General features: G+C 42.7%; 1 protein-coding gene across 3 annotated transcripts; it reads left to right on the top strand.

Moving 5' to 3' along the window:
• Nucleotides 1–10,519: 10,519 nt before the first annotated feature.
• Nucleotides 10,520–17,305, top strand: COPS7A (COP9 signalosome subunit 7A). 3 transcript variants are annotated; one of them, XM_087814811.1, is made up of 9 exons: nucleotides 10,520–10,668; nucleotides 10,770–11,213; nucleotides 11,688–11,893; nucleotides 13,652–13,727; nucleotides 13,961–14,049; nucleotides 15,017–15,219; nucleotides 15,885–15,990; nucleotides 16,157–16,308; nucleotides 16,480–17,305. In XM_087814811.1, exons 2-9 carry the CDS (start codon nucleotides 11,081–11,083, stop codon nucleotides 16,517–16,519), a joined length of 1,005 nt encoding a protein of 334 aa, XP_087670937.1. In that variant the 5' UTR covers nucleotides 10,520–10,668; nucleotides 10,770–11,080; the 3' UTR covers nucleotides 16,520–17,305. The 3 variants fall into 3 exon arrangements, with proteins under 3 accessions (XP_087670937.1, XP_087670939.1, XP_087670938.1); XM_087814813.1 differs by lacking the exons at nucleotides 10,520–10,668; nucleotides 10,770–11,213 and adding an exon at nucleotides 11,247–11,326; XM_087814812.1 differs by lacking the exons at nucleotides 10,520–10,668; nucleotides 10,770–11,213 and adding an exon at nucleotides 11,478–11,593.
• Nucleotides 17,306–18,201: the final 896 nt, after the last annotated feature.

Raw genomic sequence — 18,201 nt, 5'->3', positions numbered from 1 at the left:
CCAACTCTCTTTCGCCCCTGGTGAAAAGTGCGGAGTGGGGATCAAGGTACGGGGGTCGCCGTGAAGACCTGGCACCATCCTTGGATTATCCCAATAACTGGATTCCCCGATTCCCCTCTGGCCCTGTTACAATGCAGGGCCTCCAAAGCCACCCGGTTATCTTTAAAATAAGAAGATCAAGTCGCATTACTCAGCTTATCTAGCAATCAGAATATCCAGACTCCTTCCGGCGACTTACAAGGCCCTATATGACCTAACCCCTAGGTAGCTCTCTGATTTCTTAAGACTTTTTTTCCCCCCTAACACTTTATGCCCGAGCTACACTGGACCTGATCTGTGTTTCTAGAACTGGAGGAGCTTAACTGGCCACGGGGTCTTTGCACTTGCTATAACTCCCTGTGCCTGGAATGTTTTTCCATAGCTTTTAACAATAACTCACTTTTTGTTAGTATTTCACTTAGATCCAATGTCACCTCTTCTGAGAGGCCTTCCCTAACCTCTCCATCAAAAGTAGCTTCCCCTGACCCATCCCAGCCCAGTCATCTCTATCACAACCAGGTTTTTGTTTTAATTGATTTTAGAGAGGGAGGAAGGGTGGGGGTGTGGAGAGAGAGAGAGAGAGAGAGAGGCATTGATGTGAGAGAGATACCTGACTGGTTGCCTCCAGAGCCTGGACCAGATCAAACCCAAAACCTAATTATGTGTCCTCATTGGAAATGCAACCCAGGACCTTCTGGTGCACAGGAGGATGCTTCAACCAACTGAGCCACACCAGTCAGGGCCACAGCCTGGTTTTATTCAGGTTGTACTTCTAGGACACCACACTCTCCTTGTTTCCCTCCAACCTTACTGGCTTTTCCTTCAGTCTTTTTCTGCTCAACCTCTAAATGTTAGAGCTTCTGAGGGCTTAGTCCTTGGCCCTCTTGTCTTTCCACGTTCTCCGTCCAGTGATGTCATCCAGTCTCAGGGCTTAAACACTATGTAAATGTCAGTGAGTCCTAAATTTATATCCAGAGCTCCAGACTCATTTATTCAATAGCTTACTTGACATCTCCACTTAGATGTCTAATAGCTATGTAAAGCTAATGCAGCCAGAATAAGTCTTGAATATTTCCTGGCCAATCCATTTCTCTCCCAGTGTTTCCCATCCACTTGTTCAGACTAAAAACCTAGGAAATGTCCTTCCTCCCTTTCCTTCTTCTTACTAATTCCTACCCTGTAGCTAATTCACCAGCAAGTCCTCTGAGCTCAGCATTCAAAATATATCCTGAATCCATCCACTTCTATCTTCGTTGCTCTTATCCTAGTCCAAGCCATCACCTCTCATCTGGAATAGTGCAGTAGCTTCCTAGCTGTTCTCTTGCTCCTTCCCTTGCTCTTTACAAACTAGTCTTCACAATATCTAGTAATATTTGAAAATCAGGATCATATCATGCTCTTCAGTGCTTAAAATATTTGAATGGCTTTTCACTGTACTTGGAATAAATCTGAACGCCTTGTTAGGAGAGGCCCTTCAACTTGTACTCCTCCTCAATGTTCAAACAATGTTCCTGCCAGATCAGACTTCTTGATGTTCTAGAACATCCAAAATCATTCTCTTAGAAGTCCTGCACTTTTGAGTCCCTCTTTCTGGAATCCTTTGTGTCCCCCTCCCTCTCATTTTTACCTGGTTGGCTCCCTCTTGTCACTCAACCACCCACTGTATTTCATCAGCATGTTTCATTGTCTTTCCAACTCATCTCACTCTCTGAAATGATCTTATATTTGTTTATTGTTTATTGTCTGCCCCACCCCACCCCACATACACTGGAAAACAAAGATCTCATTTGTTTTGTTCCCCCGTAACCTACCTCAGGGCTTGGCATATAGATGCTCAATATTTATTGCTTAGTGAACTTCACCTGGGACCCCTGCCCGCTGGAACTTTTCATTCTCTCTTTTGCCCTCCACCTGCCTTTCCTCTGTATCTTCCTGCCCTCCCTGATCTCTGCCCTGTGATCTGTGCACAGTGCTTTCGACTGAGCCTCTGCTCACACCCACGCGCCTCCAATCGCCCTTCATCCTCTGCTCTATTACTATCATTAGCCTGGCTCTCCGCCTCCTAGAAGGAAACCTGCTGTTCTGACCAGCATCTGCAGCAGCTGCCCTCCTGCTTGTCTGTCCCTGACAGTCCCTCATTCCTAGGTCAGAACAGCAGGGAGTGAGCCGTCCTCCTTCTTGTGTCTCCCAGTGGGAAAGACAGTGGACATTGGATGTGAACTGGGCCGTATGAGGCAGCGTCCACAAGTCACACCATATCCTGGGCCTCAGTGAGCCCCAGTACATCCTGAGGATGTGCACTAAGGGGACTCATTATGTGATGGGTTTGGGTCAGATTTATTCACTACCAGTTACACTGAGGACTTTGGGTCATTATCAGTTATTTCTAGTATTTTAGATTCACTCGTTCATTCAACAACTCTTTGTTTGTTTATCTGCACCCGAGGATGTTTTTTTTTTTAATTTATTTTAGAGAGAGAGGAAGAGAGAGAGAAAAAAAATCAATGGGAGAGAGAAACATGTATCGGCTGCTTCTCATAAGCAGCTCCAACCAGGGACTGAACCCACAACCTTGGTATGTGCCCTGACTGGGAATCAAACCTGTGACCTTTTGGTGTATGGGACAATGCTCCAACCAACTAAGCCACCTGGCCAGGGCTCAACATACCTTTTTTGAACACCTGCTACATGCTGGGCACTGTACTACGGGCTGAGGATATAGTGGAAAGCAAGAACAAAGCCATCACTGTCTTCCTGGAACTTAGAATTTAGTGAGGGAGACAATGAAATACAGTGATAAATGTGTCTTCAGATAATGTGAGGACCTTCCCACACTCCACAGTCTATAAATTATCTCCCTGTGTCTGCTCTGTTAGTCTCTTTATCATTATCTCTGGGCTCACTGGGGGGTGTCGGCCTTTGTCAGGGTAAATTTCTGTCTGTTTCCTGTCCTCCAGTGTCCATCTGAATTCTTCTCTCTCAGCTAATGCTCTTGCTTTTGATTTTCTGAGAAAATAGATGCAGACAGAAGAGAACTTCCCACTTCTGCCACCACATCCCATCCCCACCTCTCCTTCTGGGGGTTATCCCAGGCCTTTTCACTCACCAAAGTCTTCACTCCAGGGACTGCCCCTACTTCTCCCCCAGCATCACTCCTCTTCTCTACTTGATTATTCCCAGCAGCTTGTAAGCACACTGTAACTTCTCACAGCTTGAAACAAACCCTTCTTCGCTCCATGTCCGCCTCCAGCATCTGCCCTTCTGTTTCCCTTTACAAGAAAGCATCTCAGAAGATGGTCTCCATTTACCATCTCTTCCACTTCTCCTCCCATTCCTTCTCTTTCTCTTTTATTAACTTAAACTATTAATTAAAAATTTTTTTTCTAATTTTTTATTGATCTTAGAGAGAGGAAGGGGGGGAAACATTGATGTGAGAGAGAAACATTGATGAGTTGCCTCTGGCATGCACACTGACCAGGGATCGAGCCCACACCTGGGTATGTGCCCTGACGGGGAATCTAACCATGATTTCCTGGATCATAGGTCGATGCTCAACTGCTGAGCCATGCAGGCTGGGCTATTCCATTGTTTTTAAATACAGTTTTCTCACAAATGGATATAAGCTTAAACAATAAATATGTTGTTTAGTCTTGCTTATTTTCAATATAATAAAATTATATTATATATTATAATGTAGTATTTATATTATATCATATTGTATTACATGTAGCCCTCTAGTGTATATTTGGTTTTTCTTTCTTTTTCTTTAAAATGTTTTTATTGATTTTAAAGAGAGAGGAAGGGAGAGGGAGAGAAACATTGATCTGCTGCCTCCTGCACACCCCCTACTGGGGATCAAGCCTTAAACTTGGGCACATGCCCTGACTGGATTTGAACCTGCAACCCTTTGGTGCACAGGAGGACTCTCAACCAACTGAGCCATACCAACCAGGGCTGTTTTTTCACTTAATAGGACATTGCCAAGATTTATCCATTTGTTGCAGGTAGCTGGAGGTCATACACTTTCACTGGAATATATATGCCACTGTGTGAACGTACCAAATATATCATACTTTATAAACTATTCTGTTGATGGATTTATGATTTTTTTGCTCTTATAAACATTGTTGCTATGAACATTATTTCATTTGTCTCCTGTATATGTGTGAGTCCTTCAAGAGTATATACCTAGCAGTGAGACTGCTAGATTGTGAGAATAATCATCTTTTTGTAACGTACATGATTACCTAACCACTATGCTGTATACTTGAAATGAATACAAAATAATATTGAATGAAAAGAAAAAGAATAATCATCTTTGAGAAAGAAGGCCAAGTTGTTGTTGTTTTCAATGTATACTCCTATCAGCAATGTTTTAGTTATCTACATTCTCTCCAACACTTGTATTTTTAGACTTCTTAATTTTTGCCAACCCAGAAGATGTATAATAGTATCTCATTTGGTTTTATTTGGCACTCTAATTACTAATGCAGTTGAGCATCTTTTCATATGCTTATTAGCCTTTTGAATTTTCTCTTCTGGGCAATGCCTGATCATTTGGGGTTGTTTGTGTTTTTCTTATTGATTTGTAGGCATTCTTTATATATTCTGGATACCAACCTTTTGTCAGTTCTATATGTTGCAAATATTTTCTTATTTGTGAAGGTATTTGTGACCTGTTCTTTGACCTTTTTCATGATGTACAGATGCTTCTTGACATAAACCCATCTTAAGTTGAAAATATCTGTAAGTCGAAAATGCATTTAATACACCTACCCTGCCGAACATCATAGCTTAGCCTAGCCTATCTTTAAATGTGCCCAGAACACTTACATTAGCCTACAATTGGACAAATATCTTGAATTTCATCTCAAGAATAATTGCCTTCCTCTTCTCATCAGAAGCAGGAGACACAGGTGGGAGTTTTGTACACATGATGGGATGTGAGAACACAAAACACAATATCAAAAACATGGGCAAAACAGTACACTATAGAGTATTGGTGATTTACCCTCGTGATCATGTGGCTGCCTGGGAGCTGCAGCTCGCTGTTGCCCAGCATCATGAGAAAGCATCATACTGCATTATTGCTGCCATGGAAAAAAATCAAAACTCAAATTACAGTTTCTAATGAATGCGTGTCACTTTCACATCATTGTAATGTTGAAAATATAAGTCAAACTATTAAAAATTGGAGACTGTATTTTGAGTATCGTAAGTTCTTAATTTTAATATAGGCATATTTATTAACCTTTCAGTTTATGATTGTGCTTTTTTTTTTCCTTGTGTAAAAGAATCACTCTCTACCCTCCTGATCAGAAAAATATTTTCTTATAAATTGATCAAAAAATTTTAAACTTGTGCTCTTTATACTTAACTCCTAAGTCTACCTTAAATTGATTTTTGTGTATGGTGTGTTATAAGGATCTATTTTTCTTTCTTTTTTTTAACTGGGCAGGGAGGGAGAAATATCAATTTGTTGTTACACTTATTTAAGCATTCATTGGTTGCTTCTTGTATGTACCCTGACCAGAGATCGAACCCTCAACCTTGGGATATCCAGACTACGCTCTAACCAACTGAGCTACCTAGCCAGGACCAGGATCTATTTTTCATTTTTAATACGGTAAATTGGTTTTCCTAGCCTCATTTATTAAACAGTCCTTCCTTTCTGCCTGATCTGCTTTGCTAATTGTGTTACATATCAAAGTTCCATATATGCATGTATCTGTTTCTGTCAATTTTTAAAAACTTGCACCAGTAACAAACTTTCTTAAGTCCTATAGATTTAAAATAAATCTAGTTATCTCCTGGAGCAAACACGACCTTGCCAATACAGTCTTCTTCAGGAGTATTTTGCCACCTCTTGGCCATTGCTCTATTTGAGAATTAACTTGTCAAGTTCAATAGGATTTTGGCTGGAGCTGCATTGAATCCAAAGTGCAATTCAAAACAATTGACATCTTTTTTATATTGAAACTTCCTGTCATGGATTTGGGATATCTCTCCATTTATTTAGGTCTTTCATGTCTTTCAATGAAGTTGTATAATTTTCTGCATACAGATAATATACATCTCCTGTTTTATTTCTTCCTAAGTACTTTATTGCTTTTCTGTTATGGTAAATAATATTTTTTTAAGATTACAGTTTGAATTGTTTTTTGCAGGTATATAGAAATGCAGTTGATTTGCAATACTGATTTTAGAGCCAACCACCTTGATAAACTCTTTTGTATAATAATTTTTCTATAAACTCTTTGAATTTTTTACAAAGACAATCATATCTTTTGCAAATATGGCAGTTTGCTTTTTTCTTTCCAATATCATGGCTTTAATATCCTTTTCTTGCACTGGTTATCACCTTTAGTACAATGCGAATACAAGCAGTGATAGTTGGTATCTGTCTTTTGTTCCTGGCTTTAAAGCAAACACTTCTAATGTTTTTCCAGTAAGAATCGTGTTTGTTTGCTGTAGTTTTTTGTTTGTTTGTTGCTGTAGTTTGAAAAAAATAACTTTTATAAAGTTAAGGAAGACCCCTTTTATTCCTAGTTTGCTAAGAGTTTTGTCATGTGTTGGTGTTGAACTAGACTTTTTAAAAGTCCATTTTTATTGTGAAATATAACACCTGAAGATAAATGCAACACAACATAAATATAAAATATAGAATACTTATAGAGGGAATACTTGTGTAACCATCCAGGCTGACTAAAAGAACCTGGCCAGCATTCAAAAACGATTTGTGTGTTTCTACTGTCATACGCCATTTCCTCCTTGCCAGAGGTAAGCAGTATTCTGACTTTTATGGAAATCACTTCCTCGCTTTTCTTAGCAGTTTACCCATATATTGAGTACATTATTTAACAATATAGTTTCTTTTGTCTGCTTCTGAAGATATATATATGTAATAATACTATGTATATATTTGTTATGTATGTAGGAGTGGAATTACTGTATTACAGGGCACCTTCCATTTTCTTAGATAATGCTAAACTCTTTTCCAAAATGATTTAACACTTGTACTTCCATTAATTGTAAATCAGTTTCTCTTGTTCCACATTCTTGTCAACACTTAATATTTTCAGACTTTAGGCTATTCTGGGGCATCCAGTAGTATTTTATTATGGATTTAATTTGCACTTCTCTGATCACTAATGAGGTTGAGCACCTTTTCATACGTTTGTTGATCTTGTGGATTTGCTCTTGTAAAGTGCTAGTTCAGATCTTTAGTTCACTTTTATAATTTTTATTGTTAGGAGTTTTCTTTTCTTATTCATTTGAAGGAGTTCTTTATACATCCTGAACACATCCTTTGTCAGTCATATGTTACAAATGCTTCCTTCTATTCTATGGCTTGTCTTTTGATGAACAGATGTTCTTGATTTTAATGTAATCAAATTTATCAATCTTTTCCGTTATGGTTAGTGTATTTGATTGAGTCTTTAAAAAAAAAAAATCCTCCCCGGCCGGACGTGGCTCAGCGGTTAAGCGTCGACCTAGGAACCAGGAGATCAGGGTTCGATTCCCGGTCAGGGCACATGCCGGGGTTGCGGGCTGCAGCCGATCAGTGACTCTCTCATCATTGCTGTTTCTAGCTCTCTCTCCCCCCCTCCTTTCCTCTCTCTGAAATCAATAAAGATATATTAAAAAAAAAAATCCTCACCCGAGGATATTTTTTCCATTGCTTTTCAGAGAGAGAGTGGAAGGGGGAGAGAGAAACATCAATGTGACAGAGACACATCAATTGGTTTCCTCCGGGCCGGGATCGAGCCTGCAGCCACGGTATGTGCCCTTGGCTGGAATTGAACCAGTGGCCCTTTGGTCCAAAGTCCGATACTCTTATCACTGAGCCAAACTGGCTAGGGTTTGATTGAGTCTTAAGAAATATTTCCTTACCCTGAATTCATATATATTTTTTTCTATATTCTAAAAGGCTTTTAATTTGCCTTTTACATTTAATCTATCATATAATGAGAGATGATATTTGTATATGGTTTAAGATAGGAGTTTTGTTTTATTTTTTTCGTATAGATAATTGTTACAGCAACATTGAAATATTCATCCTTTCACTCTGCTCAAAAATGCAAACTCAGCCCTAGCTGGTTTGGCTCAGTGGTTAGAGCGTTGGCCTATGGACTGAAGCATCCCTGGTTTGATTCCAGCCAAGGGCACGTACCTGAGTTGCAGGCTCGATCCAGGCCCTGGTCAGGGCACGTGCAGGAGGCAACCAATCATGTATCTCTCTCACATCAATGTCTCTCTCTCTCTCTCTCTCTCTCTCTTCCACTTTCTCTGAAAAGCAATGGAAAAAATATCCTTGAGTGAGGATTAAAAAAAAAAAAAGCAAACTCGTAAGTCAAGTGTCTTTATATGTATGAATCTGTTTCTGGACTATGCATTTTGTTCCATTGGTCAATTTATCTATCTTGTGCCAGTACTATACTATCTTAATTATTACAGCTTTGTAATTATGTCCTGGTATCTGGTAAAGCAAGTCTTTCCACCTTAGTCATCTTCAAGAGGCTATTCTTGGCTTTTTACATTTCCATGTAAATTTTAGAATCAGTTTGTCAGTTCCACACACTCACCAAAAAAAGCCTATTGGTATTTTGATTAGGATTGTACTGAATCTTTAAATCACTTTAGCGAGAATTGACTTCTTCATGATATTGAGACTTTTTTTGTTTGTTTGTTTGTTTTTTGTTTTAAAGCAAGCAAGAATTTATTGACCCCAACAAAAGTATACTTAGGACAATGAAACAAGGAAGGGCATAGAAGAGGCAGCTGGAGAAGCTAGGCTGGGCTGCTCTGGCTCACTGAGAAGTCAGAGAAAAGGGGGCCTTGGAGATAGGTTCAGAGGGTTAACCCCAGGACAAGCTGCCCCTGCCCATTGACTGCTCCCCTGGTTGCAAGTCTCACAGGGTCCCTTAGAAGTAGCGGATATGTGCCTGTGGGGGAAGGAGAGGGGGAAGGGAATGGCACAGGTATGCTCCCTGGAGGGAGAGCTCCAATATTGAGACTTTTAATCTATGAACATGATAATATCTCTCTATTTGTTAGGTCTTTAGTGTCTCACAGTAAATTACAATTTGTTGCATACAGATCTTACAGATATTTTGTCATTTTTATACCTTTGTATTTGGTATTCTTCATACTATTGCAAGTAGTAACTTAAAATTATTCACGTAATTGCTCATTGCTCATATATAATTGATTTTGTATATTTTTTATCAAGCAGCCTTGTTAAACTTACTCTAATTATTTGTATATTCTTTGAATTTTTACATTTGTTATCATGTTTTCATATCTTTTGTAGATGGTAACAGCTTTGTTTTTCTTTTTATGTAATCCTTTAACGTTTCCCCCCCCTTGCCTGACTGCTCTTGTAATAGGATCCCCATTACAAGACTGAATAGAATTGGTGATATGAAGCATTCCATTATCAAATTAACAAGTTCCCTTCTAGTTTTCTAAAAGATTTTTTTATCACAAATGGATTTTGATTTCATCATGTGCTTTTCCTGTATTTATTGAGATGATTGGTAATTTATTCCTTTACTTTATTAATATGATGAATAAAGTGAATGTATTTTGTTATATCAGTCTCCCCTTAAATTCCTTACATAAATTCAAGTTAGTCTTGGATTTTTATCTTTTTTGCACATAGCTGGATTCATTTGCTAGTGTTTTATTGAAGATTTTTGTATCTTTGTTAAGTGAGATTGGCCTGTAATTTTCCTTTCTAGTATTACCCTTTTCTGGTTGGGTTATTAAAGTAATTCTGTCCCCATAGGATGAGTTGAGAGGTATTCTTTCTTTTCCTATTTTTTGGAAAAGTTCATACAGGATTTAAATGACCTGCACTTTGAAAGTTTAATGCAACTTGCCTGTATGTCATTCTTAATGTTTTCTCTTCATCTCACACCTTACATCTATACAATTTGCAGCCCAGCCGGACGTGGCTCAATGGTTGAGTATTGACCTAGGATCCAGGAGATCGCGGTTCAATTCCCAGTCAGGGCATATGCCCAAATTGCAGCCTCAGTCCCTAGTCTGGGGCGTGTAGAAGGCAGCTGATCAATGACTCTCTCATCATTGATGTTTCTATCTCTCTCTTCCTCTACCTTTCTCTCTCTGAAATCAATAAAGATATTTTAAAAAATAAACTATTTGCAAATTCTGTTCACTCTAGTTTTAAATTAAATTCAAAACCCAAAACTACTTCTCACTTCCACAGCCACTAAGCCACCACCATCTCTCGCCTGAATAATTGCACTTGGACTTGCTGCTTCTGTTCATACATCCATCATGACATTTAAAATTTTTTTAAATTTGATTTGAAAGAAACACATCGATTTGTTGTTCCACTTTTTTTTTTTTTTTTAATCTTCATCCAAGGATATTTTCCCCATGGGTTTTTAGAGAGAGAGCGGAAGTGAGGAGTGGGGGGAGAGAGAAACAGAACACATCTGATGTGAGAGACATGGATTGGTTGCTTCCTGCACAGATGGGCCTGGGGATTGAGCTTGCAACCTGGGACCCTGCTCTACGCCTGAATGGAACAGCAACCCTCCAGTCCCTGACCGACACTCTACTGATCAGCTAGCTCTGATCATGATCATGACATTATAGGTATATATTTTTAAATTTCACTTATTGATTTGAGAGAAACATAGATCTGTTGTCCCACTTATTTGTGTATTTATTGGTTGTCTTGTATGTGCCCTGACCAGGGATCAAACCTGCATCCTTGGCGTATGGGGCCGATCCTCAAACCAACTGAGCTACCCAGCCAGGACTTGATCATGACATTTTAAACAGAGCCACCCGGTACCTGTCTGAAACCATAAGCTCCCTCCGCTTTTACAGGCTTTGGCCAACAATAAAGTTTTATTGAAACAAAACGGAAAAAAAGTGCCTGGCCGTATTCCCTCGCCAGCCAATCAGAGAGTAGAATGCTTACGTCGCTCACTGGAGCTTCAGCAATCGGAAGACGGGGACGGGGAGATGTCCCGCCCAAAACCCGCCTAGCAAGAGCGGAAGTATGGCCGGAAGTCAGCCACAGAGTTTAGCAGCCAGAGCGACCCTGCAGGGAGGTGGCAGGAAAGACTCGGGACAGCTGCCGGAGGTGACGGAGCGGCGGCCCCGCCCGGCGATCTGGGATACGAGGCTTCCAGGTAGCGGCCTGCGGAGCCTAATCCAGCGTTCGACGCGGCAGTCTGCGGGAGCCCACGGTCTCTGGGCGGCCTCTTTAAGGGAGGGGGCGGAGCCACGTGGAAGGAGCGTGAGGGTGAGGTCACGTGATTGGGGGCACTTGCGGGGCGCAAGTGGAGATTAGAAGGAGCGTTGTCGTTGGGGTAGACACCATGTGACACCCCATCCCCCACTGCATCCTGTACCTTAGGGTTCAGTGCGGTGTACGTGGTGGGGCTTGGGATTAGGCCCAGGGATGGGGGGGCAACCCTGTTTTAGCCAGGCATCCTTCAGGGTGTGGCGGATTTTGGGATTCCTAGATCCAAGTTTTAGACTGCTCCATCTCTGATTCCTCGTTAGAGAGGTGACTCTCTGCCTCTGAAGTCAGCCATATTCCTTGTGCTTCTTATCCTCCCAGTGCCCAGGGACCTCCAGCTTCATATCCTCTTTCCTTGCAGCTCCAGACATCCTGAGCCCAGGTTCCCCCCAGCTCAGTGCAGCCATGAGTGCCGAGGTGAAGGTGACAGGGCAGAACCAGGAGCAATTTCTGCTTCTGGCCAAGTCGGCCAAGGGGGCAGCGCTGGCCACACTCATCCACCAGGTGCTGGAGGCTCCTGGTGTCTACGTGTTTGGGGAACTGCTGGATATGCCTAATGTTAGAGAGGTGGGTGCCTGGCCTGGATAGCCCACAGGGAAGCTCGGGGCTAACGGTTGAATTTGAGAATGGGTGGGCAGGGCTCATTTTGCAATCCCATAACCATTCAGTTGAACAAGAATAGGAAGATGATTGACATCTTGCAAGAGTAAGTACACATGTAAATCTCTTAGTCTCCCTTTGAGGATGAATGATCTGTGAAACCCAGTATTTTTCACTTTTAAGCAAAAGAGCATGTGATTCAGAATAGGAGAACTGATTCCAGCCTGTTTCCACCAAGGTAATAGCTGTTAATAATCATGCCTTGATCAGGTCACTTTTATTTTAGGGTCTCAGTGTTCTCTCAAAAATATTATGCCCTGACTGGGTAGCTCAGTTGGTTAGAGCTTGTCCCAATATGCCAAGGTTGTGTGTTCAATCACTGTTCAGGGCGCATACAAGAATCAACCAGTGAATGCATAAATACGTGGAACAAACAAATCAAAATAAAATAAATAAAAATAGAGCTGATACTGCTCTTCATCGTTGCTGTAGAAACCAGGTGAGATTATGGAAAAGTAGAAAACCTGGTACAAATGGAAGGAATGAACGTGATATTTGCATGCCCTGTTCTCCTCCCTTTGCACCATATGCTAATGCACTTAAGTTAGCTCATGTAGAAGGTATCTTTTCCCCAAAGACATGTGGCAAGGTGCTAGGAACACAGCAGAGAGAACTGTTAACACAGAAGTGGTAGGGTTAAAAGTTTACAGCCCAGAGTGGGTAGGTTGCCAAGATGTATGACACCAGCCTAAGTTCTGAGATGCTATGACAGTGATATGTGGGCAAACTATGAATTAAGTTGTTGAGAGCCGGTGATTGAGTCAGTGGATTTACTGTTTTGGGATTACTCTGTGGTATAGAGAAAACTGGCTGCCTTCTTTCCCTGCTTTCCTCTGCAGTGGAACTAAAGAGATTCAATCAAGGTGAAGAAAGAATTTATTGGGTGCCTGTTTAGCACTCTGCTAGTTGTCTGGGAATGCCAGAAAAGTAAAAGACAGCAGTGCTTCTGAAGCTTACATTTCAGTTACAGAGATCAGATGAGTGGATATACATGTACAAACCATTTATTTAGCAAGTATTTATTGACAGAGCCAACTACATGCTTAGCTCTGCTTGATCTAAGAGGGATGCCAGTCTGAGTCTGTAATCTCATTGAAAAGAAAGATATTCTTAGGTAAAACCTTAGGCAGTGTTTGGTTAAGTGCCAGAATGTGTGATCATTGATAGGAGGATAGGAGATCTGGGTGGGCTGGACTGGGTGATGAAAGCCCAGGCCTAGGCCATGCAGCTGTCAGAGATGAGTGAGGCTGAGGCAAGAGTCTGGTGAATAGGGGAGTATAGCCGACTTCCTAAAGATAATCCAATTTACAAATACTAAACACACTCTAAATTTACAAATAAAAACGCCATTTGCAATATCTGGTGTGTGTGTGTGTGTTAGATACTGAACACAATGTTTTCAACTCTGAATTTAGGGTAGGAATTGAAGGCTTATGGAGGAAGAGGGCATTGTGATTGGGGGGAGTAGTATAAACAAAGGCCTGGAGGTAGAAATGAGGCCTTCCTATGGGGAGAGGGATCAGGGAGGCAGTGTTCCTTTCATTGAGCTGTGAAAGCTAATGGAGGAGAATGATGGGGCCAGAAAGTGGGATTCAAAACAGAGTAAGTCTGGGAGGAAGGTGGATAGAGGCCCTTCCAGTCATCTCTTCCCTCATATTCTTGCAGCTGGCTGAGAGTGACTTCGCTTCCACATTCCGCCTGCTCACGGTGTTTGCTTACGGGACATATGCTGACTACTTAGGTAACTAACCAGAGGGGCTGGAGCTTCGGAGTAGTGGAGGTGGGAAAAGGGCAATTTTTGGAGGGACTTAAAAGAAATTCCTGGGATATCCGACTTAGATCCCTTAGGTTCACAGGGTCAGGTTCAAGGCCCAAATCGGCATGGAAAACTTAAAAACAAAGTGCAAGGAACAGAGGCTAGGCCTTCCCACAAAAGGGAAATCAGGATTTCCTGCACTTTGTCCTTTTTTCTAGCTGAAGCCCGGAATCTGCCCCCACTCACAGAGGCTCAGAAGAATAAGCTTCGACACCTGTCAGTCGTCACCTTAGCTGCCAAAGTCAAGGTGAGTGACAGAATCCCATTCCTGAGCCAAAGAGCATCCTTTTGTATGTCCCTTCACAAGGGCCCTTCCGAAGGGAATTTGTACTGGGACAGCCTTGGATACATGTTGCTTCTTCCTGCCTTCCCCCGCCCCATTCCTCCAAGATCTGTACCGGAACTCCATCACCTGCAGCCTTTTAGGCTGAGTATTATCTCTTAGTTTTGTTTTGTTTTTATTTTTCAGTCAACTTAAGTTCTAAGTAAAACATCTCTTGTGTTTGGTGTCAAAATAGCAACTGGGATGCCATTCACTGGGATACCATTTACAGCGACCACCCTCCTCTCCACTATAGAATGTCCCATGCAAACAGCTTCAGTGCTCAGAGCTGGGAACAAGGCTCTCTCTTCTGGTGAAGTACTAGGCTTCTAGTTGCTAGAACAAGAAATATATAACGCAGAAGTATTTATTTCCTGTTAGGTTGTTTTTTTTGTTAAATATCCCCTTCCTGTCCATTTGTACTCTCCCAATCATTTCTGTACTCTCCCATCGTTCTAATCATTTTACCTAAATCAGGCTGTCTGTTGTGAGAAGCCTCTTTGGAAGTCCTGGAGTATAACTGGTAAACAGTAACTCTAGACCTCTCCCGCATCACATAGTCCCATTGTCAAGCTGATCTTAACCAACTACCCTGAGCTGTGGCCAGAGGATTGACACCCAGGCAGATAATCACTTTCTTCCTTTGTGGTGTTAGAGGTAAGGGTGGTAGGAGAGCATAAGTCTTATATTTTATTTAAGATTGTCCTTCTCATGCTGTTATTTTTCAGGCTGTAATATTTGTTTTGTTCTAGAACAAACCCCCTAGAGGAAATGATTTAGGAATAGGAGTGAAGGGTAGGCAGGTGAACCTAGACGGAGGAAAGGAGGGAAGAATCTTGGAAGCCTTCTATGGCAGACTCACAAATCCCAGCCTGACCTCCCCGGGCCCCAGTGTATCCCATATGCAGTGTTGCTGGAGGCCCTTGCCCTGCGTAATGTGCGGCAGCTGGAAGACCTTGTCATTGAGGCTGTGTATGCCGATGTGCTTCGTGGCTCCCTGGACCAGCGCAATCAGCGGTTGGAAGTTGACTATAGCATTGGGCGGGACATCCAGCGCCAGGACCTCAGTGCCATTGCCCGAACCCTACAGGAGTGGTAAGACCTGTGTCCTGACACTGTCCCTTCTCTTTCACCCCAAGAAAGGGAGAGGTGCTTTGGAGGGGTGAAGCCTGCACTGCAGAGATGGAATCCAAGAGGATGAAGGGAAATGAGCTCATTCCTCCAAAGGCTTTTGAGGGAAGACAAGAGTGGAGGGGCTTGGGAGGCAAGAGACAGGAGATGGTGTCCTTGGTATAGTAATTGGGGGAGGGAAAGGTGAGTTGTACTCTTTAGAGGATCCTCACTGGGAGGTTGTTTACCCGTCTTAGGCTGGATTCAACCCATTAGTCTGTAACCAGCACTGTTCATAGGCCCTGGGCCTCTTCCACTTCTGCTTTTCTTTTTGAGTCCTTGTCTAACTTCAGTTAATTAATACACCTTTTTTTCCTCTTTTGCATCCCCTGCCCTGCCCCATTTTGGTTTTAGTTCCTACTCCCATCTTGCGCATCACTCCAGTCCCTTCCTTATACCTCTCTTATCCTACCTGAGTGTCCTTCTGGCTCCTGGGAGTATTGTTGCAGGTGGTTTCCAGATGCCCTGGTGAGGGTTGCTAACTCAGATAGAGTTTGCATATCAGGATCTAGGGTTCTTTCTGAGTCTGTTTTTAGTGGGTCTGTAATCACGGCTCTCTTCTGCTGACACTTCCCTCCCGATTCCTGCAGGTGTGTAGGCTGTGAGGTAGTGCTGTCAGGCATTGAGGAGCAGGTGAGCCGTGCCAACCAGCACAAGGAGCAGCAGCTGGGCTTGAAGCAGCAGATTGAGAGTGAGGTGAGCTGGTAGGGGAGCAAAACAGACCCAAGCTCCTCCAGCCTGGGCCAATTGTCCAATGAAGAGGGGTTTGTTTGGGCAGCGGCTGTAGCAGACAGACAAGGTGGGCAGGACTGTCAGGTTCTGGAACCTTCCTTGTTATCCCCCATTCCTTTCATCCTGGTAGGTTGCCAACCTTAAAAAAACCATCAAAGTTACAACAGCAGCAGCAGCTGCAGCCACATCTCAGGACCCTGAGCAACACCTGACTGAACTGAGGGAACCAGCTGCTGGCACCAACCAGCGCCAGCCCAGCAAGAAGGCTTCAAAGGGCAAGGGGTGAGCCAGTGCAGTAGGAATTGCTTGCTTCCGGGGTGCCCTGCTTTTCCTTCAGAGACCTGGCTTTTCCCTCACTCCCTTTAGTCATTTGCAGGGGGTAGGGAATGGGAGGAACCTTCAGGGATTAGGGGATGCCTTGCATCTTCTCTCTCTCTCTCTTCTCCTTGCCAGGCTCCGAGGGAGCGCCAAGATTTGGTCCAAGTCAAACTGAAGGGACTGTCGTTTTTTCCCCCTGGGGATATCAGGTCCCAGTTGCCTGCCCCTTAGGAGTCCTCAAAGAGCCTTCCTGTGCCCCTGGCCAGCTGATAATCCTAGTTCATGACCGTTCACCTCTCTTCTCTCTCCCACCCCCAAGCATAGATCACACCTTCTCCTGGGAGGAGGCAAGTACAAGTCATGTTTTGTTGGTACTTTTTGTTTTATGTGACTTCTTTATGTGTCCCACTGTCCCCCTCACCTTCCCTACAATGCTCTCCTATATTTTTAAGAGACAGCATCTGCCCTTGTTTATTATATGTCACTGAGTAGGTGGGACCACTGTGTCTCCAGTATAACCCACATGTGTTCCTTGTCCTACCTCCCCACCCCTGCATGACTAATCCCCAGCTCCTACCCCCTACCCCCAGCCTATTTGGGCAGCATCCTCAGAGCCATAGGGCTCCCACCTTTGTTCCCACCCTGAGAGTTTGGGGAGCTCGTCTGCCATTCTAGGAGTCACTGGACACTTTCTTCCTAGAATTCTGTCACTACAGTTGTTTCCCTTCCTTTCATCTCCCCTTGGGTCCTGGGAATGCTGCTGCTTCAATGACCCCAGAGCCTAAGAAGGACAGCTGTTTCTTGAGATGTTGAGAGATGGTTCTTTCTTGGCCCTGGCTATCTTAGAAAGCCTGATGGCAATCCTGGAAGGATTTATACTTCCTTTTGTAAGTTTTGTGGGGAAGGAAAGGGGATATAGATTGTATTTAAAAAAAAAAAAAGTGTGTATGTGTGTGTGTGTGTGTGTATATATATATACACACACACACACATATATATATATATAAAACATAACACAGAAATAAATTTATGAGAAGTCTATCTATAAACATGCCCTGAACTGGGTATCTTCTGTCTTTAATATTTGTGGGTGGGAGGGTTCATTCCCAGTCCACTCTAAAGCAAGGAAAATGAAGAGAACCAGATACTATGTGCTGAGTCTTGGGTTGTATGACTTTAGATAGATTGCTCAGTATCTCAGCATTCATTCAGAAGCAGTGGATACTTTGTGAGCACCAACATGTGACAGGCACTGGAGATGCAAAGTGATGATCACTGTCCCAGCTCTCAAGGAGCTAGAGTTTAGCTTGTTTCCTTCCACCTTAAAAATTATAAGGGGAAGAGTTGACAGTACACTTCAGTTTTTGCATCAAAACCACAGAACTCTCAGATCTGCAGTAAGAAGCAGCAGTCAGGCACTTGTCCTCTGTCCAAGGCAGACCTTTCCTAGCATTGTGCTGAGAGGATTGGTCTTGACCTAGTGTACCACTGTGCTCTCCCTAGAATTGGGAAGCTCTAGTGTAAGGGATAGTTTACACCCCCCACACACACTTGCATGTGAAGCAGTTGCCTTCCGAGGGTCCCAGTGTTGACCAAGCTGCTCTCCAGAACTTGTGCTGTTCTCTAGGTGGAGATTTAGGACAGACAATTCTATTGGTCCTAAAGGTATCAGTCATAGAACTAGAAAGTGGGAGTGGGGCCCTGGATTTTTTTAATTAAAGTGGGATGGGTAAGCATATTGTTTTGGGACAATGGAGATAATGGAACCAGTCCAATGAGCCCTACTTCAGGAGTTGACACTCCTGGCTTCTCATTTTAGCTTTTCCCTAGACATGTTGAGCCTGTTCCATCTTGATT

The sequence above is a fragment of the Miniopterus natalensis genome, chromosome 2, assembly GCF_054644295.1.
Source record: "Miniopterus natalensis isolate mMinNat1 chromosome 2, mMinNat1.hap1, whole genome shotgun sequence".
Lineage (NCBI taxonomy): Eukaryota > Metazoa > Chordata > Mammalia > Chiroptera > Miniopteridae > Miniopterus > Miniopterus natalensis.
Note: the sequence above shows the minus strand (reverse complement) of the source record. Positions and strands in the feature narration are given on the sequence as shown.

Bases quoted from the DNA above. Each gene is read 5' to 3' on its own strand.
- COPS7A (XM_087814811.1), top strand. From the start codon at position 11,081: ATGGCCGGAAGTCAGCCACAGAGTTTAGCAGCCAGAGCGACCCTGCAG. The intron at 11,214-11,687 runs GTAGCGGCCTGC...CTTTCCTTGCAG, and splicing joins CTGGGATACGAGGCTTCCAG to CTCCAGACATCCTGAGCCCA. The intron at 13,728-13,960 runs GTAACTAACCAG...CCTTTTTTCTAG, and splicing joins GACATATGCTGACTACTTAG to CTGAAGCCCGGAATCTGCCC.